This window comes from Sminthopsis crassicaudata, chromosome 1 (assembly GCF_048593235.1).
Source record: "Sminthopsis crassicaudata isolate SCR6 chromosome 1, ASM4859323v1, whole genome shotgun sequence".
NCBI lineage: Eukaryota > Metazoa > Chordata > Mammalia > Dasyuromorphia > Dasyuridae > Sminthopsis > Sminthopsis crassicaudata.
This window is the reverse complement of record NC_133617.1, coordinates 462,609,410-462,628,812: the sequence shown is the minus strand read 5'-3', so window position 1 is coordinate 462,628,812 and position 19,403 is coordinate 462,609,410. Positions and strand designations below refer to the sequence as shown.

The 19,403-nt window shown below is 33.5% G+C and overlaps 1 protein-coding gene across 2 annotated transcripts in view; it reads right to left on the bottom strand.

The window, feature by feature from the left end:
• Positions 1-2,566: 2,566 nt before the first annotated feature.
• The window catches only part of LOC141550321 (uncharacterized), a 39,585-nt gene continuing 22,748 nt past the window's right edge, over positions 2,567-19,403 (bottom strand). For both annotated transcript variants that reach the window (XM_074280837.1, XM_074280838.1), the window contains exon 7: positions 2,567-18,073. In XM_074280837.1, the coding sequence (XP_074136938.1) occupies positions 15,999-18,073 (2,075 nt within the window). In that variant the 3' untranslated portion in view covers positions 2,567-15,998. The remainder of the gene's footprint in view (positions 18,074-19,403) is intronic.

Here is a 19,403-nt window from a genome sequence, read left to right as displayed (position 1 = left end):
ACACATGAAAGGTAATATTGCATTGTAAAGAAGGAACAACTATGAGGAACTAAGAGAAACATGAGTTCAGGATTTTTATTCACTTGTCTTCATTCTGAACTTCATTACAATTACAATTACAATTACAATTAATGGCAAGTGAAGATACTAGAAATGCCGGAGTAATTCAAAGGATTTCTGGTATTCAGTATTCAATTCCCTGAAAGCATAATGGAATGAGCTGGGGGATTTTGTGTGAAGAAAGCTATTTAGGGAAGCAGAGTGATGCACTGCAGAGCTTCACTCTGAATCTCTTTACAATGGTGATTATTTGAGAGATAACAAATGAATGGCAGATAGTAAATACTTAGTAAATGCTAGTTGACTGATATTTAAACACTTTGTTATATTTAAAATATAATATGCTTATGTTATATTTGTATTTAAATACTTTCTTTATGAAATAAGTTGTATAAAGCCTACACTCTTGCCCGCAATGCAAAAAACTCTGGAATTGAAGACAATCTGAGTTCTAAGTTATGTTGTTTATTAACTATTTGACTGTGAGAAAAGCACTTAATGCCTTTGAGAGCCATCAAGAAAATGGTAATAATGATAATTTTACTACCTTGATCACAAGGTTGTGGTAAGGAAAGCACTTTCTCTGCATTAAAGCTTTTATATAAGCATGAACCAATTCATTTTAGACATTTTTCCCATTTTTATTAACTCTTCCTATAATAGTTCTCTTTCTTCTGCCATAAGGAAATTAAATTTTTATATTTTTATTTCTTTTTTCATATATTTTAATAATTCTTTTACACTTTTTTTTACATTTCTTTCAGACTGGGAAACAAAGCTTCAACCAGAGGAGAACATTCCAAAACAGAAAACTCCTGAGTCATCTCAGGAGATAACAGAAAGAACTAAAAGATATACTTCCTGGAACTTCAAACCAAAAGAATCCTTTAAATGTTACAAGCATACTAGTGAAGCAGCATGGTTACCAGGAGAAACATGTGAAATATGAATTTGAGAGAAGCTTCAGTCTTAGATCAATCCCAGTTATACAAAAGAGAGTTCCTATAATGAGAAGTTTCTATAAAAAATATGATATTTATAGAAACAGCATCAAAGATGATTTGCTTCTAATTGAATGTCCAAAAATATTCACAAGAAATAAATCTGTTAACTATAATGAATTTGGGGAATACTTGAACCTGATTTTACAATTTAATGTTCAGATAATTCATTCAGAAAATCAAACCTACAAATCTAATGAATGTGAGACAACTTTTAACAAGCATATATACCTTACTAAACATCAGAAAATTAATTCTGGAGAGAAATCCTATACATGTAATGAATGTGGGAAGACTTTTTTCTTTAAGTCACATTTCACCATCAGAGAATTCTTCTGGAGAAGCCCTATAAATGTATTGAATGTGGGAAAACCTTCACTCAGAGGACACATTTCACTCAACATCAGCACTTTCACAATGGAAAGAAACCATTTAAATGTAGTGAATGTAAAAAAGCTTTCAGCCTAATTTCACAACTTCATCAAAGAACTCATTCTGAAGAGAATCCCTATAAGTATAGTAAAAAATGTGGGAAAGCCTTTACCTTCAGGTCACACTTAACAAACATCAAATGATTCATGTTGGAAATAAATCTTACAAATGTAATGAGCGTGAGAAAACCTTTACTAAGCAGTCAAATCTTACTCAACATGAATATTGGAGAAAACCCATTTAAATGTAATGAATGTGGTAAAATGCTATAACTACTTTTCACAATTTAATTCATTCTGGAGAGAAACCCTATAAGTATAATAAATAAAGGAAAGCCTTCACTAAGCAATCAAACCTTAATCAGCACCAGGATATTTATGCTGGAGAAAAACTCTGCAAATGTAATGATTGTGAGAAAGCCTTTATCAAATGTTCAAACCTTACTCAACATCAGCAAATTCATGCTGGAGAAAAATCCTAGCAATACAATTAAAGCCTTCTTTGCTGCTGTAAATTTGCAGCAATTTATAACTTCCTGAACATTTGAAAATTCAAACAGAAGGATATTATTGTTACTAAAAGTATTTTTATGTTTTATTTATTATATATTTATTATTAAAAGTAATTATGGTCCCAAGAAAATAAATTAGTCGGGGAAGAACTGCTTATTAGATAAGAAATGAAGGAAAGAATAAAGTGGAAGAAAACTAGGTTTAAACCAATGATGTCAAACTAAAATAGAAATGGGAGCCATTAAACTGTGCATAAAGATCCCTGTAGGTTACATATTGACTTAGTTATAAAATGGTGTATTATCAATATTTTATTGTATTTTTATTTATTTTGTTAAATTTTTCCAAATTATATTTGAATCTCTTTGGATTTCATTCAAAAATGTTATGTCATATGTTTGGCATCTTGTTTAAACATATATATAAACAGTATGCCATAAAATAATTCAGAATGGATATATGGATGGATAATATGGATATTAAAAGTATTTTTAAAAACTAAATAAGGTACCTTTCATACTCATGATAAGGGTAAGAATTTTTAAGTAAACAATAATCATAGGTGATAGCAAGAAAAGAGAAAAAATATTTCAATTATATGAAACTGAAAAGCTTTTTCATTAATAAAACCAGTACAACTGGAACAAGAAGAATTGGGGGGAAAGAACTTTACATCAACTATCTGGTAAAAACTTGATAGTTAAAATATGTAGAGAGCTGACACAAATATATAAACCAAGATTTATTCCCCAGTGAATAAGTAATTGCTCCAATTTCAAGTCATTTCCAAACCATTATACTTATACTTATTCCCCAACTTACTAGGCAGTTTTTATAACTGAATTTTCACCTTATTTTGCCAGGAACTGGGCCTCCAGAACATTTTCTGACCCAGTCAGCATGCATGTATCTCTGCTCAACCTCCATTTTCTAGCTGCTCTTTATATGTTGTTTTCACTCATTAGAATGTAATATGCTCCTTAAGGGAAAGAACTGTCTAGCTTCCTCATATTTGTCTCCCCAGCACTTAACATTTTACCATTTATTCATTCACTAATAAAAAAGAGAAATGTAAACCAAAACAACACTAAGATTTTACTACAGACTTATAAAATTGTCATAAGTGAGAAAAGTGGGAATAGTAAATGTTGAACAATTATGGAAAGATGGGTACACTATTAGTGCAGCTGTAAATTGGTCCAACTGTTCTGAAAGCATTTGGAATTAAAATGTTAAACTAATAAAAATGTCCACTTTCTATGACCAAGAGATATCACTACTAAATATTCTAAGGTCAAAGATAGAAAGTTCTCATGTATATCAAAATATTTCTAACACTTTTTTTTGGTAGTAGCAGAGAATTAGAATATACCATTACATTTATATACCACAATTTGTTTAACATTTCCCCAATGAAACAATGTGTGATATGTATGTGCACACACATAAACATGTATGTAAAATGTGTATGTGCATATAATTGGTATATAATACAAGAAATGATGAATATGAAAAATATAGATAAGTAGGGATAGATTCATATTAATGGATTCAAAGTGAAGTAAGCAGAATCAAGATACTTCAACAATGGAAATTAGAAGAACAAAAACTAAAACTAAAGGTTATGAAATTATAATGATCAAGACCAGAAAGAATATAAGAATGTATCTTTCTGCCTTCTTTCCAGAGGCAGAAAACTATAGTTGGAGAATACATCATATATTGTCAGAATTATTTATGTGTTGGTAAATTTTTCTTTTATTTTTTTCTTTTTTGTTCTTAAATATAAAGGATGGCACTCTAGATAGAAGACTATCTTAGAAAATGAAGTTGACAAAAAAAATCAATGAAATAAAAGTAATTATGATAAGTCTTCAAATTGATGGTACACCTTACCATGAAAGTAAGCATACTAAAAAGGAACTCTGAAATGTAATGAATGTGTTGTTCTGTGCTCTGATCAGCTTATACCTTGCACAGAATATCAAACTCTCTCTGCAATTTGAATTCATTGCTCTGAATACTTCTCTAAGAAGGCAAAACAAGTTTTATAACAAGATAAAACCTAAGAACTGGAAAAGACCCCAAAGACCATACAGTCCAATCCAAAGCATCCCTTTTACAAAACATTTAAATGATCACCTAGCCTCTGACTGAAAAATTTTAATGAAGTACAAAACATTGTTTCCAAAGCCCATTCCATATTTCTGTGTCTCTTATTATTGAGAAAATCTTCCTTACATCAAGGCATCAAGCCTAAGTCTATCTCTTTGCAAACTCCATCCATTGCAGTTTTGCTTTCTAAAGCCATGCAGAACAAGTCTATTTTAGTGGTCCTTCAGATAATTAAAAAGTTATGTCTCCACAAATCAAGTCCACATTAAACATGCCTACTTCCCTCTACTGATCTTTATCATATTCTCCAATCTTTTCATCATTATGATCATCCTCTAATGAGTATGCTTAAGCTTTTCTTTCCCAAAATGAACTTTAGATGTGACATAATCAGGGAAAATGAATAGCTGAACTTAATAGTTCTTAATTTTCTTTCACTCAGGACAGTGTGGCTCTCAGTGAATGCAGTCTGTGCTGCCATTAGCTATTTAGGGTGTTTGTTTTTTGTTGTTTTTTTTTTCTGCTAGATCACACTGTTGACTCATATTGAGTTTGCAGTCCATTAATGCCCCTCCATCTTTAAACACCCCTTCCACTTCTTTAGTCATATGTCCCCCATCATGTTTTTTTAAAGTTGCTTTTTTGGAAATCAATTGTAAACTTTTACATTTAGTGCATTTCACCTTTGATTTGTGATTTGACCCACTGTTCTATCTTATTGAGATCAAATTAGAATTAAACCATCTCTATCAGTTTATTAAGCATACCACATGCTTCCTTGCATGTCACTGATTTGTAGAGAGCCAGAACTCTGGAGAAGTATACTTGAAACAAGGTGTTAATTCAGAGGAATTGATAAAACAATGGTTATCTAGTTTAGCATGGTGATTAATAGTTCTCTAGTTCAGTACACGTACTTAATATTTACTATAGTTCTACAAGATTGACACCTACGATGATGTAATTATAATAGAGTATATAAGAGCCAACAAAGACTTGAAGAGAGACATTCATTCCTTCTCCCACCATGATGGTGGCTGGTCTGTCCTTCATTTCTCCACTGAGACCAAGGCCTGTATGAAGGGCCTCCAGAAAGCTAGCCTGGGCCCCAGGCAAGGAGACAGACTGTGAAGGAGACGATAAAGACATTTGGACTTTATCCCTGGCTATTCTCGTGGTGAGTACTCTGCTGAAATGAAGGCTGGTCCAGAGACCTCCAGAAAGCTAACCAGAACATTACTCTGACTGAAAATTTTGAATAATATATATAGAGTCAAGAACAAATCATAGGGATGCTTCATCAGAAGATAATGTTTTTAGGTCTGCCATTTAGCCAGTTCTAAAGCTAGATCAATATCATACATATCAACTCTTTCACAACTAAAATATGAAAAGGAGTAAAGAGGCTATCTGTCCAACTATACCTTCTCATTCTCCTTTGCTACATTACCATACATGTGCTATCTGCTTCCCCGGGACTCCACCCCTAAGTCCTATTCACTTTATGCTCTTTTGATTTCATTAACTTCCAAACGTTCAAGTATCATCTCTCTATAGATGATGTGCATATTTACTTATTTACTCCTGCATCACCAACTACTTATATTGAACTTTCAAAACTAAGCATCCTAAAGCCATCTCAAATTCAATATATCCCCAACATATTGCCATCCAAATCCACTCACTTCCTATCTTTCTTATTATCCATGGTACTACTTGGGTAGCCTCTCAGTCACACAGGTTCACAATTTGAATATTTCATTTTGATTCCTCACCCTCACCTCACATATTCCATCACTATACCATGACTTTTCTACATCCACACCATCCTGCATCTGTTTCCTATTCATTACTCACAGTCACCACTTTAGTTCAGCTTCTCATCACCTCTCACCTAGTATAATGCAGTGTTTTGTTTGTTATCTATTTAATTTCTCCCAACTTTAGTCTGTCCTCTCTATACCTGCCAAAGTAATTCCTTAAGGGCAAATCTGGCTATGTCACTCCCCACTCAAAACTCAAATGGCTTCCTATTGCCTCTGGAGAAAATTAAAAACTCCTCCCTTGCTGTCTCCCAATGCATAGAGCCTACTTAGCCTTGATTTCAAATTCAAGGCCCAGCAGTAGGTTGGTTACTTGATGTATATTGAAAAAATATTAAATCCTCTATCTTTAAATTTATGAGGGAATCAAACTATCAAATATGCTTTACTTCCTGTTTATAAGAAGAGTTTCATATCCTCCTGTCATTAGGATCCAGGTCTACCTACTTCTAGCAGTATACTGGAGCCAGCTTATATTTACTCAAGTGAGCTTACTGTTAACTTTTTAGTGACTTGTTTTATACCTAAGAAACTGGCAAATACTACAAATCAAGTCTTGATTGTTTTATGGATTATCTAAATTTAAGTGATGGAGAAAATATTAAACATACAAATTAAATATAAAAGAATATTATACATATATTTTCCCCCTTAAAGAGCCAGATGTTAAACATTTACCAGAATACTTCAGTCTACTTCTCTATACAACTAACCAATCACCCCTAGTCAATTGGGAAACATTTCTGACTTTTTATCTTTACATTATTCTATGGATTATCTTTCTATTCAATACAACACTTACCTGTTCTATCTGTCAAAGAATACAAACCCGAAACTAATAGGTTTCAGATTTTTTTCTTCTTTATTTAAAAGGAAATAAATCTGCATATTCCCAAGTCTGGAATTTTGTAGTCCCTTTCAAAATCAACTGCAGTATGTAGTTGGCATCTGAAAATGCACATATAACATCAAGTTATGTTAACTTTCTTTCTTTCTTTTTTTTTTTTTTTTTTTTTTTTTTTGAGGCTGGGGTTAGGGTCACACAGCTAGGAAGTGTTAAGTGTCTGAGACCAGATTTGAACTCGGGTCCTCCTGAATTCAAGGCTGGTGCACTATCCACTGTACCACCTAGCTGCCCCAAGTTACGTTAACTTTCAACAACAAAAAAAGATTAAAGAATCCTAGGTAATTGCCATTCACAGAAATATTTATCAGCAGTACATACAAATAGACCTAACATAATGCAAAACATGATTTGACAGACTGTTTAAAAGACTAAAGATATAAATTACATGTAGAACTTAATATATGCACATGTCACAACACAATAAAACAATAAATAACATATCCATATAACAAGCAAAAACCCATAAAGGCATGAAAATTAAGGCAATAACATTAATGAGACTACAAATTATAATATGCAAAAACAGTATATTCACAAGTAACTAACAGCAAAATATGTATAAATAACAAGTAAATGTAGCTACAATATAGGCAAGATATTAGCACAAAAGCAAATTTAAAAAACCAATACATGCAATAATTAACATGCCATAAATGAATATTTGCAATTATATGCAATATATATATTGCATGGGTAAATATAGCATTATCCTTTGGATATATTTGTAACTATTTCACCAGTTTATCCTGGAATATCAAAAATTAATGTCTTGGCAAGATCTCTCCTACACCTATCTTTTCCTCATACCTGAGATAGTTGATTTAGGCTGATCATAATTTTCATAATTATATAAAGGGTCCACAGCAGTTATTCTTTTTTATGTGCTTTTTCTTTCTTTCTTTCTTTTCTTTTTTCCCTGAGGCTGGGGTTAAGTGACTTGCCCCGGGTCACACAGCTAGGAAGTGTTACATGTCTTGAGATCACATTTGAACTCGGGTCCTCCTGAATTCAGGGCTGGTGCTCTATCTACTGCGCCCCCTAGCTGCCCCAGTTATTATTCTTTGTGACCCTAGGAGTCTTTAGAAATAAAGTATGCCCAAAAAATGGTTACTTTCTTTAATTCTTTCTCATTATTTGAACTAATTGTTGAAGTACAGCAAAGCTTCTTCACTTGAAATGTTTGATTTTTTTTTTTTTTTTGCTGAGGCAACTGAGGTTAAGTGACTTGCTCAGGGTCACACAGCTAGGAAGTGTTAAGTGTCTGAGACCAGATTTGAACCCTGACTTCAGGGCTATTGCTCTATCTACAGTGCCCTGAAATGTTTGATTCTGAATCACTATCTGGATCACACAATGTTTGCATGATTTGGGAAGTCTCTTTTCATAGAGCTCCAGTGTTCATATCTATTAATTTTCCTTCTCATCAGATAATCCAAGTAATTTACCTATGGGTAATAAATTGTTATGGATTTTTTTTGGTGGGGGCTCTGCTCATCTTTTAGCTTGTTTTGATTATGGTAAAATTGCTCAGTCTCTGTACAAGTGAATATTGGAATACTTTTCCACTGATTTGCCTATTTTTATGTCCCATGAGCACAAACATTTTTCAGCACATGGCCTTTAGAACTGGATATCTGCATCAACATTAATCTTCCTTGACTAGTAATTTATGCTGTGAATCCACAATAACTTCCATCTATCATTGGAAACCAACATATAACCTGGCATTGATCAATAGATTATTGTTGGTCCCTACTAGTAATTTCCCTTTACATATGTAGTCTTTGAATTTATCAATAACAACCCCTTTTAAAGAACTCTACCTTATATATGGGGTAAAGAGTCTGGGTTTTAAACCTCTGTTGGCAAATGCAACTCGGTTTTTGGCGACCACCATCCTCTTGGTATAGAACTGTTCCTAAACTCTCTGACATCGAAGTGTAATACAAAAGGTTTGGTCTATTTAGGCCTGTAACATTATGATGTTCATAGGTAAGGCAACTGACCAAATTTCTTTTTGTTTCTGAGGCTGGGGTTAAGTGACTTGCTCGGGGTCACACAGCTAGGAAGTGTTAAGTATCTGAGACCTGATTTGAACTCGGGTCCTCCTGAATTCAAGGCTAGTGCTCTATCCACTGCGCCACCTAGCTGCCCCTGACCAAATTTCTGAAATCCTGTTCACATCTGTCTATCCACTGGGCTCAAAAAGGTTCTCCTGATTTTAAAATAACTTTGTATTTCTTGTTCTTCGGCTTCTATATTTCTTCAGGCATAACCTCAAATGAGGTCATTCAGTGGCTTAGAAATGGCAATGTACTTTCTAACAAATTTTGTGATTAATACCTGCCAAATCCTAGAAAAGTCATTAGAGCTTTAAATTTCTGACCATGGCAGAATATTTCTATCTTCTCTGGGTCAGCACTCATACTTTGTTGTAATACTACATAATCAACATACTTGACAAAACTGGCACTTTTCAATTCAAAACTTTGAGACATGTCCTTCTAGCTAAGCGACCATTTCCTCATGTTTTTCCCATGATCTTCCTAAAGACAATGATATCATCAAGGTACACCAGCACTTGCAAGTAATTCTGCTCCAACAATGTTCTCTATTAATCTTTAGAGAGGCAAGATGAGTATCTTATAACCACAAGTATGTAGTCAAACTGGTAAAAAATCTAGCTGAACAGCTGAAAGCAATCATTTGCTATAGGAATCTAGTATTAGTCATTGAACACATAAAATACTAAAAACAAATAGTTGCCTAAAAAAAAAAAGAAAATAATGAGAGCATGGTTTACTGGTCCATTTCAAATTCTTGGTATGGTATACTGGTCCATTTTGATGTTCTTATCCCAAGCCTAGGAGTCTACAAATAAAAGCTTCTTCTATCCTTCAGTAGTTCCCTTTTTAATGGCCAGTTTTAATGGAATATATAACTAACTGGTCTTTCTTTTGATGGTGATATTCATGGGGCCTTGGGTTTATGTCTCACCAGATTTTCTGAGTTTCTTCATCTAACAATGTATCTGCAAGACTATATACTCTTGCTTAGTTTTTTTGAACAATGGATGAGTATATGTTACTCATGTTGTCTCACATGTTACATGTGAGAGGTGAATATATGGAATGGCTTTTTATTGAGCTTTTCCATTAGTGCATATATGTTCATGTGTTGTTTTATTATATTAACTGTGGCATGTTGTTACGGTATCATTTAGGGATGACAGTTGCCTACTCGGTTTAATCTGTTCACATCTTTTTTTAGGAAGATTAATCCTTTCTGTACTAGTGTGACAAGATCTCTAGCCATACCAAAAAATTGGGAGAGAAGTTATTCTCTTTGTGCTGAATGATACTGACAAATTCTGAAAGCACCATATTTTTATACCTCTTTTCAGAGACATAGAACCTTTCAGAATCTTTCAAACATTATAGCTACATGAAGGGCTTCTGTACCTTAGATCCTACAAGTAGTCAAATACAGGGCCTTTGGGATCTTTCCATCAAACAATCCATCTTGTTCCTATCTAATACTTGCCAGTCCTTTAGCAATTTTATTGAACACATGGCCTACATTTATACCAAGTCTTCCCCAGAAAGGACAAGGGACCATGGGTAAAAAAAGTTCCTAAACTAAACCCCTTTATTTTCTGTATCATGCTCATAAATGATACTTCTCTATGCAACCATTAGTTCTGGCTTTAACATGATATACTAGTGAACTCTCTACTTGAGCAGACCTAGTTTGGAGCACTCACACAATTGTCACATTACTATCTGACACAAGAAAGTTAGCTTTCCAAATAAGCACAGGTAAAGCCTGACACAGAAAACATGGCATTATGATTATTCACAAATGAAGAGTATAAATCTGCTAATAATAATCTGCTTAGTATTCTGTGAAAGCCCATGTCTTCAAAGGTTGAACCTCAATTTCTGTGTTATATCAGCTGCATTAATTGCTGCTATATTTCTATAGCGCTTCTAGAACTACTTTTGAAAAAGGATTATTAATCAATTCCCTAGTACTATTCATTCCAATACAGATATTTCACAGTCCTTCAATTCTTTTACGATCATAAATAAGATCGTAGATTTTGAGATGGATAGGATTTCAGAGATCATAAAGTCCAAAATCTTTCATTCTACATATGAGGAAACTAAGGCATAAATCAATTAAATGACTTGCCCACAGGCACAAAATAATTTCTAAAGTCACTTTTGAACTCTTCTCTCCAAGTCTAGTGCTGCATCCACTACACCACAATGGTTCTTTAAGACTTCAATTCCATCCTTAGTTTCATGCAAATATTAGTAATGCTTTGCAAATGCTAAAATTCTATCAAGTGACAGTATCCTTTAAATACCACACTTATATTTTCACAATACTGATTCATAATACCAACCTTTAATGTTTCACCAAAAGGTAATTCATCAACCAAAAAATAATTTAGTCAAACTCCAAGACAAAGAGAATTTATAAAATATTAGCAAAAAAGAATTATACAAATTAGCAGTAATAACAACCAAATGTGTTAACAATTTGTCAATTACCAGCAAATTGGCCAAGCAAATAAAGATGTTACAAGAGCAATAACATTTCACTTGCACATCAACAAGTAATTTTATAACAATATTCACTTTGGCACTATCAAATAAGCATTAATATACAGATGCACATAGAAGTAAAGAAGAATTAAGAGAGTAAAAGTCAATATACACATGCACACAAAAAGAAAATGTTAAATTAAAAAAAAACATACTCGACACAAAGATAAAACTGATAACTTCATTTTTCTAAAAGAAAAATAGATAACACAAAAGTGAACTTCAAAAGAAAATTGCAGATTTCTAAGTAGTCATGACTAACACAAACGGAGGCCCAGATATTTTCCCTGATCTTTACTGTCTCTCAAATCACTCCAAAAGAGAAATTATGCTTAGAAATAAAGCAATTTCACTTCTCCATTTGTCTAGTTCACAGAGCCATTGTGCTATAGTATAAAAACGTTTACCAGTACACCCTAAAATAGATAAAAATATAACTGGAAAAGTTTAACAATAACAAAATACAACATAATTAATGTTAATTGGTGGTTTTCTAAGACAACATGCAGCTCACAGGTTCTTTTCCACTTGGTCTAAAATACAAGGAACTCAAAGGTAAAAACTCCATGAACTTAATGCCTAATTCATGCTTAATCAGAATCTTTTTCCCTATTGTCCATCACACTAGTAGCAGCAAGGATGCACAAGATAAACTGACCCAGGGGCTTGCAAACCCACACTTCTTCCCCCAACATCTTTCCAGTAAGAGATCCAAATTGCAGATCTTTGCTGAGGCTGTAATAACCAGCAGTATATTGTATTGCAACAGAGAAGAGAGAAGAGGAATAGAGAGAACAGGCAGGACAGTGTCTGGGCATGTATAGAGTTCAATTCTATGTTGGCCACCCTCTCTTCCCAGTGCTATGAACACTCAAACTTAAAAAAGCAGAGATCTGTCTAGGCTACTTCATCATCAGCATGGCAATAATGCACTACTAGGCCAAAAAACTGAGGCACAGAGGCAATGGGCAAGGTATTACATATAGGGTAGCACTGTATGATATCTGAAGAAAAAAGAACAGTATCCAATCGGGGTCAACTGTCTCTACAGAATTTAAGGCAGAAACATTAACTGCTGAGACAGGTAGATTGTTCAGTGGACAGAAAACTAAATCTAGGGTCAAGAAAACATGAATTCAAATCTAGGATCAGATATTTACTGTGTGACACTGCCAAAGTCACAGCCTCTTTTTGTATCAGTCTCCTTAAGTATACTTGATAATGAATGAGGATAATAATAGTATCTACATCACAGGGTTATTGTGAGACTCAAATGAGATAACATTTGAGAAGTGCTTAGCACTGTGCCTGGGACATAGCAGGTGCTGAATAAATGCTTATTCTTTCCTTTCCTCCCTTTTCCTTGCTGAATCATGAACTGTTCATCATTGGAGGAGGCTGAGAATCTTTGAGATCCATGTATCAAAGAAACCACCAACATAGGGGAGGGAATCAGAAAGTGAGCAACAGGGAAAAAATGGTTGAAATTCCCAAACATATCAGGAGAAAAGAAAACTCACAAACCTTGAACATAGACAAACAGAGAAGATAACAACAGAAGGAAATATGGTCTTCCAATATAGGAAATGAGTGTAGGCATCTATGAATAAATAAAGTTTAACAAAAGGAAATTAATTTGATGAGACAGGTGACCCTGGAGAGTTTGAGGAGTGTATGGAATCACAGCATGGTCTTCCTGAGAGAGTGAAAGAGAATGAAAATGTGAGAACAGAATTTATGGCCTGCATAGCAGAATTACTTGGCAGAATAGAAAGACTTAAATATATAGTGGCAAATATCCACAAAAATACAAAAGAGAAGACAACTTATTGGGAATGCAAATACAAAGAGTAATCTGGAAGAAGAGAATCTAAAAGAAATTAACATTAAAAGAAAACATGTTCACTTGATCAAAATATATTGATGGTAAAAACAAAATATATAGAGTTAATTTAAGGATTATAGATCTCCTAGGACACAACTCAAAAATCTTGAATATCACAGTGGGAGAAATGATATAAGAAAACAACCCAGAATTTCTGAATATAGAAAATAAAAGTACAATCCAAAGAATTCATAAATTGTCTATAGAAAAAAACCCAAGGCTGCAACTCCAAGGCATATAATCACCAAATTTAATGATTCCATTACAACAAATTCTCTGGAAACTAGAAGAAAGACCTTCAAATACAAAAGAATTTCAACTCTGTCCCTACTTGAAAATGCAAGAGAATGGAATGTATTCTGAAGGACAATGGAGCTCAAGATCCAACCTAACATGACCTATCCTGTAAAAATATACTTAACCACAAATGAAAAAAAAAGATATATTGGGGGCAGCTAGGTGGCACAGTGGATAGAGCACCAGCCTTGAATTCAGGAGGACCCGAGTTCAAATCTGGTCTCAGACACTTAACACTTCCTAGCTGTGTGACCCTGGGCAAGTCACTTAACCCCAGCCTCAGAAAAACCAAAAAAAAAAAAAAAGAAAAAAAAAGAAAAAAAGATATTTTAATAATAAATGAAGGTTAGTTAAATTAAGTCATCCCATCTCATTTTAAGTGCTATACTCTAATACTTCAACCAGGCAAAAACACTTCTTTATTCAATCAGTCAAATCCTTTACTGAAAAAAAAAAAAAAAGTTCAACAATTTAGTTATCCTTGAAAGCCACTAGATAAGCTGAAATGATGCAGAGGGAATACATTTAGATTGGTTAAGAAAACCATATAATATATGAATCATCTTTGACCTGCTTAGGATATATGCCGAGGAATATCATGAGGAAAATGGATACATTACACATACCACAAATTAACAGTACTAAATTATATGTGTATGTGCACACATAAACATTCATATCAGCACTTTTTTGTAATACTGAAGAACTAAAATAAAACTAGGTCCCAATTAAGTATATTCTAACTAGTATTTCACTTGTTCAGAGAGAGAAATTGGATGGAGCATTTGGAAAAGATCAGAAACCTGAAGCAGAAGAATGAGAGTGAAGAGAGTTCCCAACTAGTCATACTTTGCCAAAAGTGGTATGTCTGATAAACTTGTGAGTTACCTCAAAAATTATTTCAATGTTCAAAAGGTAGAATAAATAATATTTCAAACATCCTGGCTAGTATTCTGGGAGGAGAATAAGAAATGGACTAGTATTCTGAAACAGTTTTGATCAACAAGAAAAAATTGATCCTGAAATAGAAATGACAAGAACACTGGAGGCTATATGCTATTGAACCTCAAAGTCTGTGATGCTAGAAATTAAAGCCCTTAATGTGTGCCCTTAATGCAGCTTTCAATGGGTGCAAAAAAAAAAAAAAAAAAAAGAACAGCCTAAATGCATAGCAAAGGAAATTAGCCCATGAGTAATAAAACACAAATACAAAATTAAGATACAAAAATTCTAATGAGGAACTGTCAGCACAGATTGGTAGAGATGCATGGAAATTGTATCACTGAAGTTCTTTTAAAGTTAATAATAGCTGGCATTTTTAAGTGCTTTTAAGATTTGCAAAACACTTTACAAGTATTATCTCACAACTACCTACTATTATTCCCATTTTACAAATGAGGAAAGAACCAGTGGAAGTTAAGTGCTTTGCTCAGGATCACATGGCTAATAAAGGTCTGAGATTGAACTGAGTCAAGTTTCCTGATTCTGGGTCCAACCCCCTATGATTCTCCCACCCACATTATTTTCAAAAGTTCTTAAAGAAGACAAAAGCCAAAGAGGAAAATCTATGTACTCAAACAAAAATGAAAAGCAGAGAAGATAAATCCAAGAAAATACAGAAGACAATCAGGCAGCATTTCAACTAATTTAAGTTACCAGGGCAGTTACATTGTAACCTAGGATGCTAAATGAACAAATGAGTGCTGAGACAGCTAAGCAGTGCAGTGAATATACCACTAAACCTGTAAGCCTAGACTCAGGAAAACCTGGGTTCAAATTCAACCTCAAATACTAGCTGAGCAAGTCATTTAACTCTTTGCCTCAGTTTCCTGAAATAAAAAATGAGAATAATAGCACCCATCTTTAAGTAACTACTATAGGAATACCTATTCCTTTCCTTTCTCTCATTATCTCAGGTAACATCAATAATCTGAATCAATATTTATGGGAATGGAAGACATAGGATTGGAAAAGGATAAGCATTTCAAGTTTCAGAAAGTCAAAAATGTAAAATAATCCAATTTTTATTTCTGGAAAAATCCTAGAACACATTATTAAAGGATAATTTATAAGCCAGAAAGGGGGGGGGGGAATATGCTGTTTAAAGTTGGTGTGGCTTTAAAATAAACAAATCAGCTTATTTACTTTTTTGAAAGGTTACCAAGACCAGTAGAACAAAGAAATACTGTAGATATGAGACAACTTATTTTTCAGCAAAGTATTTTAACTTACTTCATTTGTAATTTATTTTAATTCACAAATATTAAATAAATGCCTATGATTTATAAGGCATTCTTCTGATGTGGAATATATAAGTGCTTTGGGTATAAAGGCCTTTCCATTTATATTACACTTAAAGTGATTTCACTCCATTATAATTAAGTTGATGTTGAATAAGTTGTGTCTTTCGGCTGAAAGCTTTCCCACATTCAACACATTTATAGGATTTCTCTCCAGAATGAATTCTTTGATGTTGAATAAGGCCTGTTCCTGGAGGGAAGACTTTATCATAATTATTATATTTACAAGATTTCTTTTCAGAATGAATTCTCTCATGTCCGATAAGTCTCTTCTGCTGGGCAAAGGATTTTCCACATTCCTTGCACTTAAATGGTTTTGCTCCACCACACTGATGCTGAGTTAAGTGTGTCCTTCCACTAAAAACTTTTCCACATTCAACACATTTATAGGATTTCTCTCTGGAATGCATTCTCTGATGTTTAATAAGGCTTGTCCTTTTAGTAAAGACTTGCTCACAATCACTACATTTATAAGACTTCTCTACAGAATGAATTTTCTGATGCCGAGAAAGGTTTGTCTTTAAATTAAAAGCTTTACCACAAACATTACATATATAAGGTTTCTCTTCAGAATGAACTTTCTGATGTTGAGTAAGGTTTGCCCTATGAGGAAAGACTTTTTCACAATCATGGCATGTATAGAGTTTCTCTCCAGAATGAATTCTTTTATGTTCAGTCAGATAGTCATGCCGTGTGAAGACTCTTCCACAATCATTACATTTATGGGATTTCTCTCCAGAATGAATTTTCTCATGTTGAAGGAGGTTTGGCTTCTCAGAGATAATTTTCCTACAACCATTGAGTTTAAAGAATTTTTCTCCAAGATGACTTACTTGATGTTGAGAAAGTTGTGTCTTCATAGTAAAGATTTTCCCACAATCATTGCACTTATAGAATTTCTCTACAGAATGAATTTTCTGATGCCTAGCGAGGTTTGTTTTTAGAGAAAAGGCTTTCCCACATTCATTACATTTATGGGCTTTCTCTCCAGAATGAGTTTTCAGATGCTGAGAAAGATTTGTTCTCAAGGTGAAGATTTTTCCACAATCATTACAGGTATAGAATTTCTTTCCAAAATGAATTATTTGATGAATATTAAGTTGTGAACTCTGGATAAAGGCATTTCCACATTCATAACACTTAAATAACTTATCTCCACTATGAGTAAACTGATGTTGAGTAAGGTGTGCCAATTGGGTGAAGGCTTTGCCACATTCATTACATTTATAAGGTTTCTCTCCAGAATGAATTCGCTGATGTTCAATAAGGTTTGCCTGTTTGTCATAGGTTTTCCCACATTCATTACACTTATGGAATTTCTTTCCAGAATGAATAGCATGATGAAGATTAAGTTGTGAAATCTGGCTAAAGCCTTTTCCACATTTATTACATTTATGAGGTTTCTCTCCAGAATGAATTTGCTGATGTTCAGTAAGGTTGGCCTGTTTATCATTGATTTTCCCACATTCATTACATGTATGGATTTTCTCTCCAGAAGGAATAGTATGATGAAGATTAAGTTGTGAAATCTGGCTGAAGGCCTCCCCACATTCATTACATTTATGAGATTTCTCTCCAGAATGAATTTGCTGTTGTTCAGTAAGGTTTACCTGTTTATCATTGGTTTTCCCACATTCATTATACTTACGATATTTCTCTCCAGAATCATTGGCATGATACACATTAAGCTGTGAAATTTGGCTGAAGGCTTTTCCAAATTCCTTATATTTCAACCTATACTTCCCTATGTAGATTCTTTGACATTTATTTAGTTTTGAATTATCTTTGAAGTTCTTCCCATGCATATCATAGTTACTAAAATTATTTACTCTCTGTTGTGTAGTTAGGGTTGACTTTAGAATAAAGCATCCCCCAAAGTGGTTAATTTCAGAGTCTCTTGCTTTATTTAAAGTTTTTTCATGTCCAATTGTTACTTGTTTCAAATGTGTTTCCTGGGGGTCCTGCTGCCTTCCTTGTGAGTCATGACTTTTGAAAGTTTCATTGCCCATTTCAGGATCCAGGGAATTGTGCTCTGTAGTTCTTTCTATTACTGTCCTCTGGGATGATTCATCCAAAGAACATTCCCCCTTTGAATCTGACTCTCTGGCTTCAGGTTCGATGTCCTTGTCTGAAAGAAAATTTTAAATATAAATGTCCCCTTAGCTAGAAGACAGAAAGTTGCTATCATAGTAATGGAATAACAAAATATGGCAAATATCTCTTCAAATAACTCATATTCCACATTCTAACAGCAATAAAGTACTTTTCTTATAGAATCACTATGAGTAATATATTTCAAGTTTTATAATCACAAAGAACTCTATTCTACCCACCCTCCACCTTCTCACTACCCAAGAAAACAAAAAGACAGAATTTTGCTTGGCCTAGGACAGAAGTACAATTACTATTCTAAACTACAACAGAACTCAGACAAATGAGAAAGAGTACTGGGACAGGACAATTGAGCTGTATGTCACTTCACAAAGATTAAGGGAAAAAACCTCGTATTCATCTGAAGTTAGTCCTATTCTCCAAGAAGTCACTTGGGGCAGAAATTGAGGCATAAAATGGTGAATTATCCAATGAAAGAGGAGGCTGGCATAGCTGTCAGGTCCAGCAGTCAGGAAAAACACAATCAAAGGAACAGAATTTTAAAAAATAATTGATAAGAACTTTGAGGGGGAAAGACTGAAATCTTTCAAAATTCCAGAAAGAAGAAATTCTAATTAAAGATCTTGAACATCAATAAACTAGCAAGGAAGATATTAATAATAGCAGAAAAAATCTTGAATCTATAATGTTAAGTATCACAAATGGAATAAAAATGATAATAGCTAATTAGAAATACAAATATAGAGAAGTAAAGAATAATATAAAAGAAAAGCAAAAAAACCCACAACATAATTAGCATACAAGCAAAACACAATGATATGGAAGACAGGATATGTAGAGACAATTAAAGAATTATAGGTATCTAAGAACATGAATTAAAAAACAAACAAACAAACAAACAAAAAACTTGAATACCATAATTTAAGAAATAAAACAAAAAAATTACCCAGAACTTACAAACACAGAATACTTCCCACTTGGACTCTATTATATTATATTTTTTTTCTTTCTTTTTTTAATTATAGCTTTTTATTGACAAAACATATGAATGGGTAATTTTTCAACATTCACCCTTGCAAACACTTCTGTTCTAACTTTTCCCCTCCTCCTCCTCCCCTAGATGGCAGGCAGTCCCATACATGTTAAACATGTTAAAGATTATACTATATTTTTCATATAACTGTCAGATTAAATCATAGCATTAATTTCACCTAGACATAACACAATACAAAATACAATACTTTTACACTTTATCTACAAATAAAATTATAACTCCTAAGCTTAAAATAAAATGAGCTGACAGGGAGTTGCCTGTTCCTTTTCATGAAAAATCTTCAAGCAAGGCT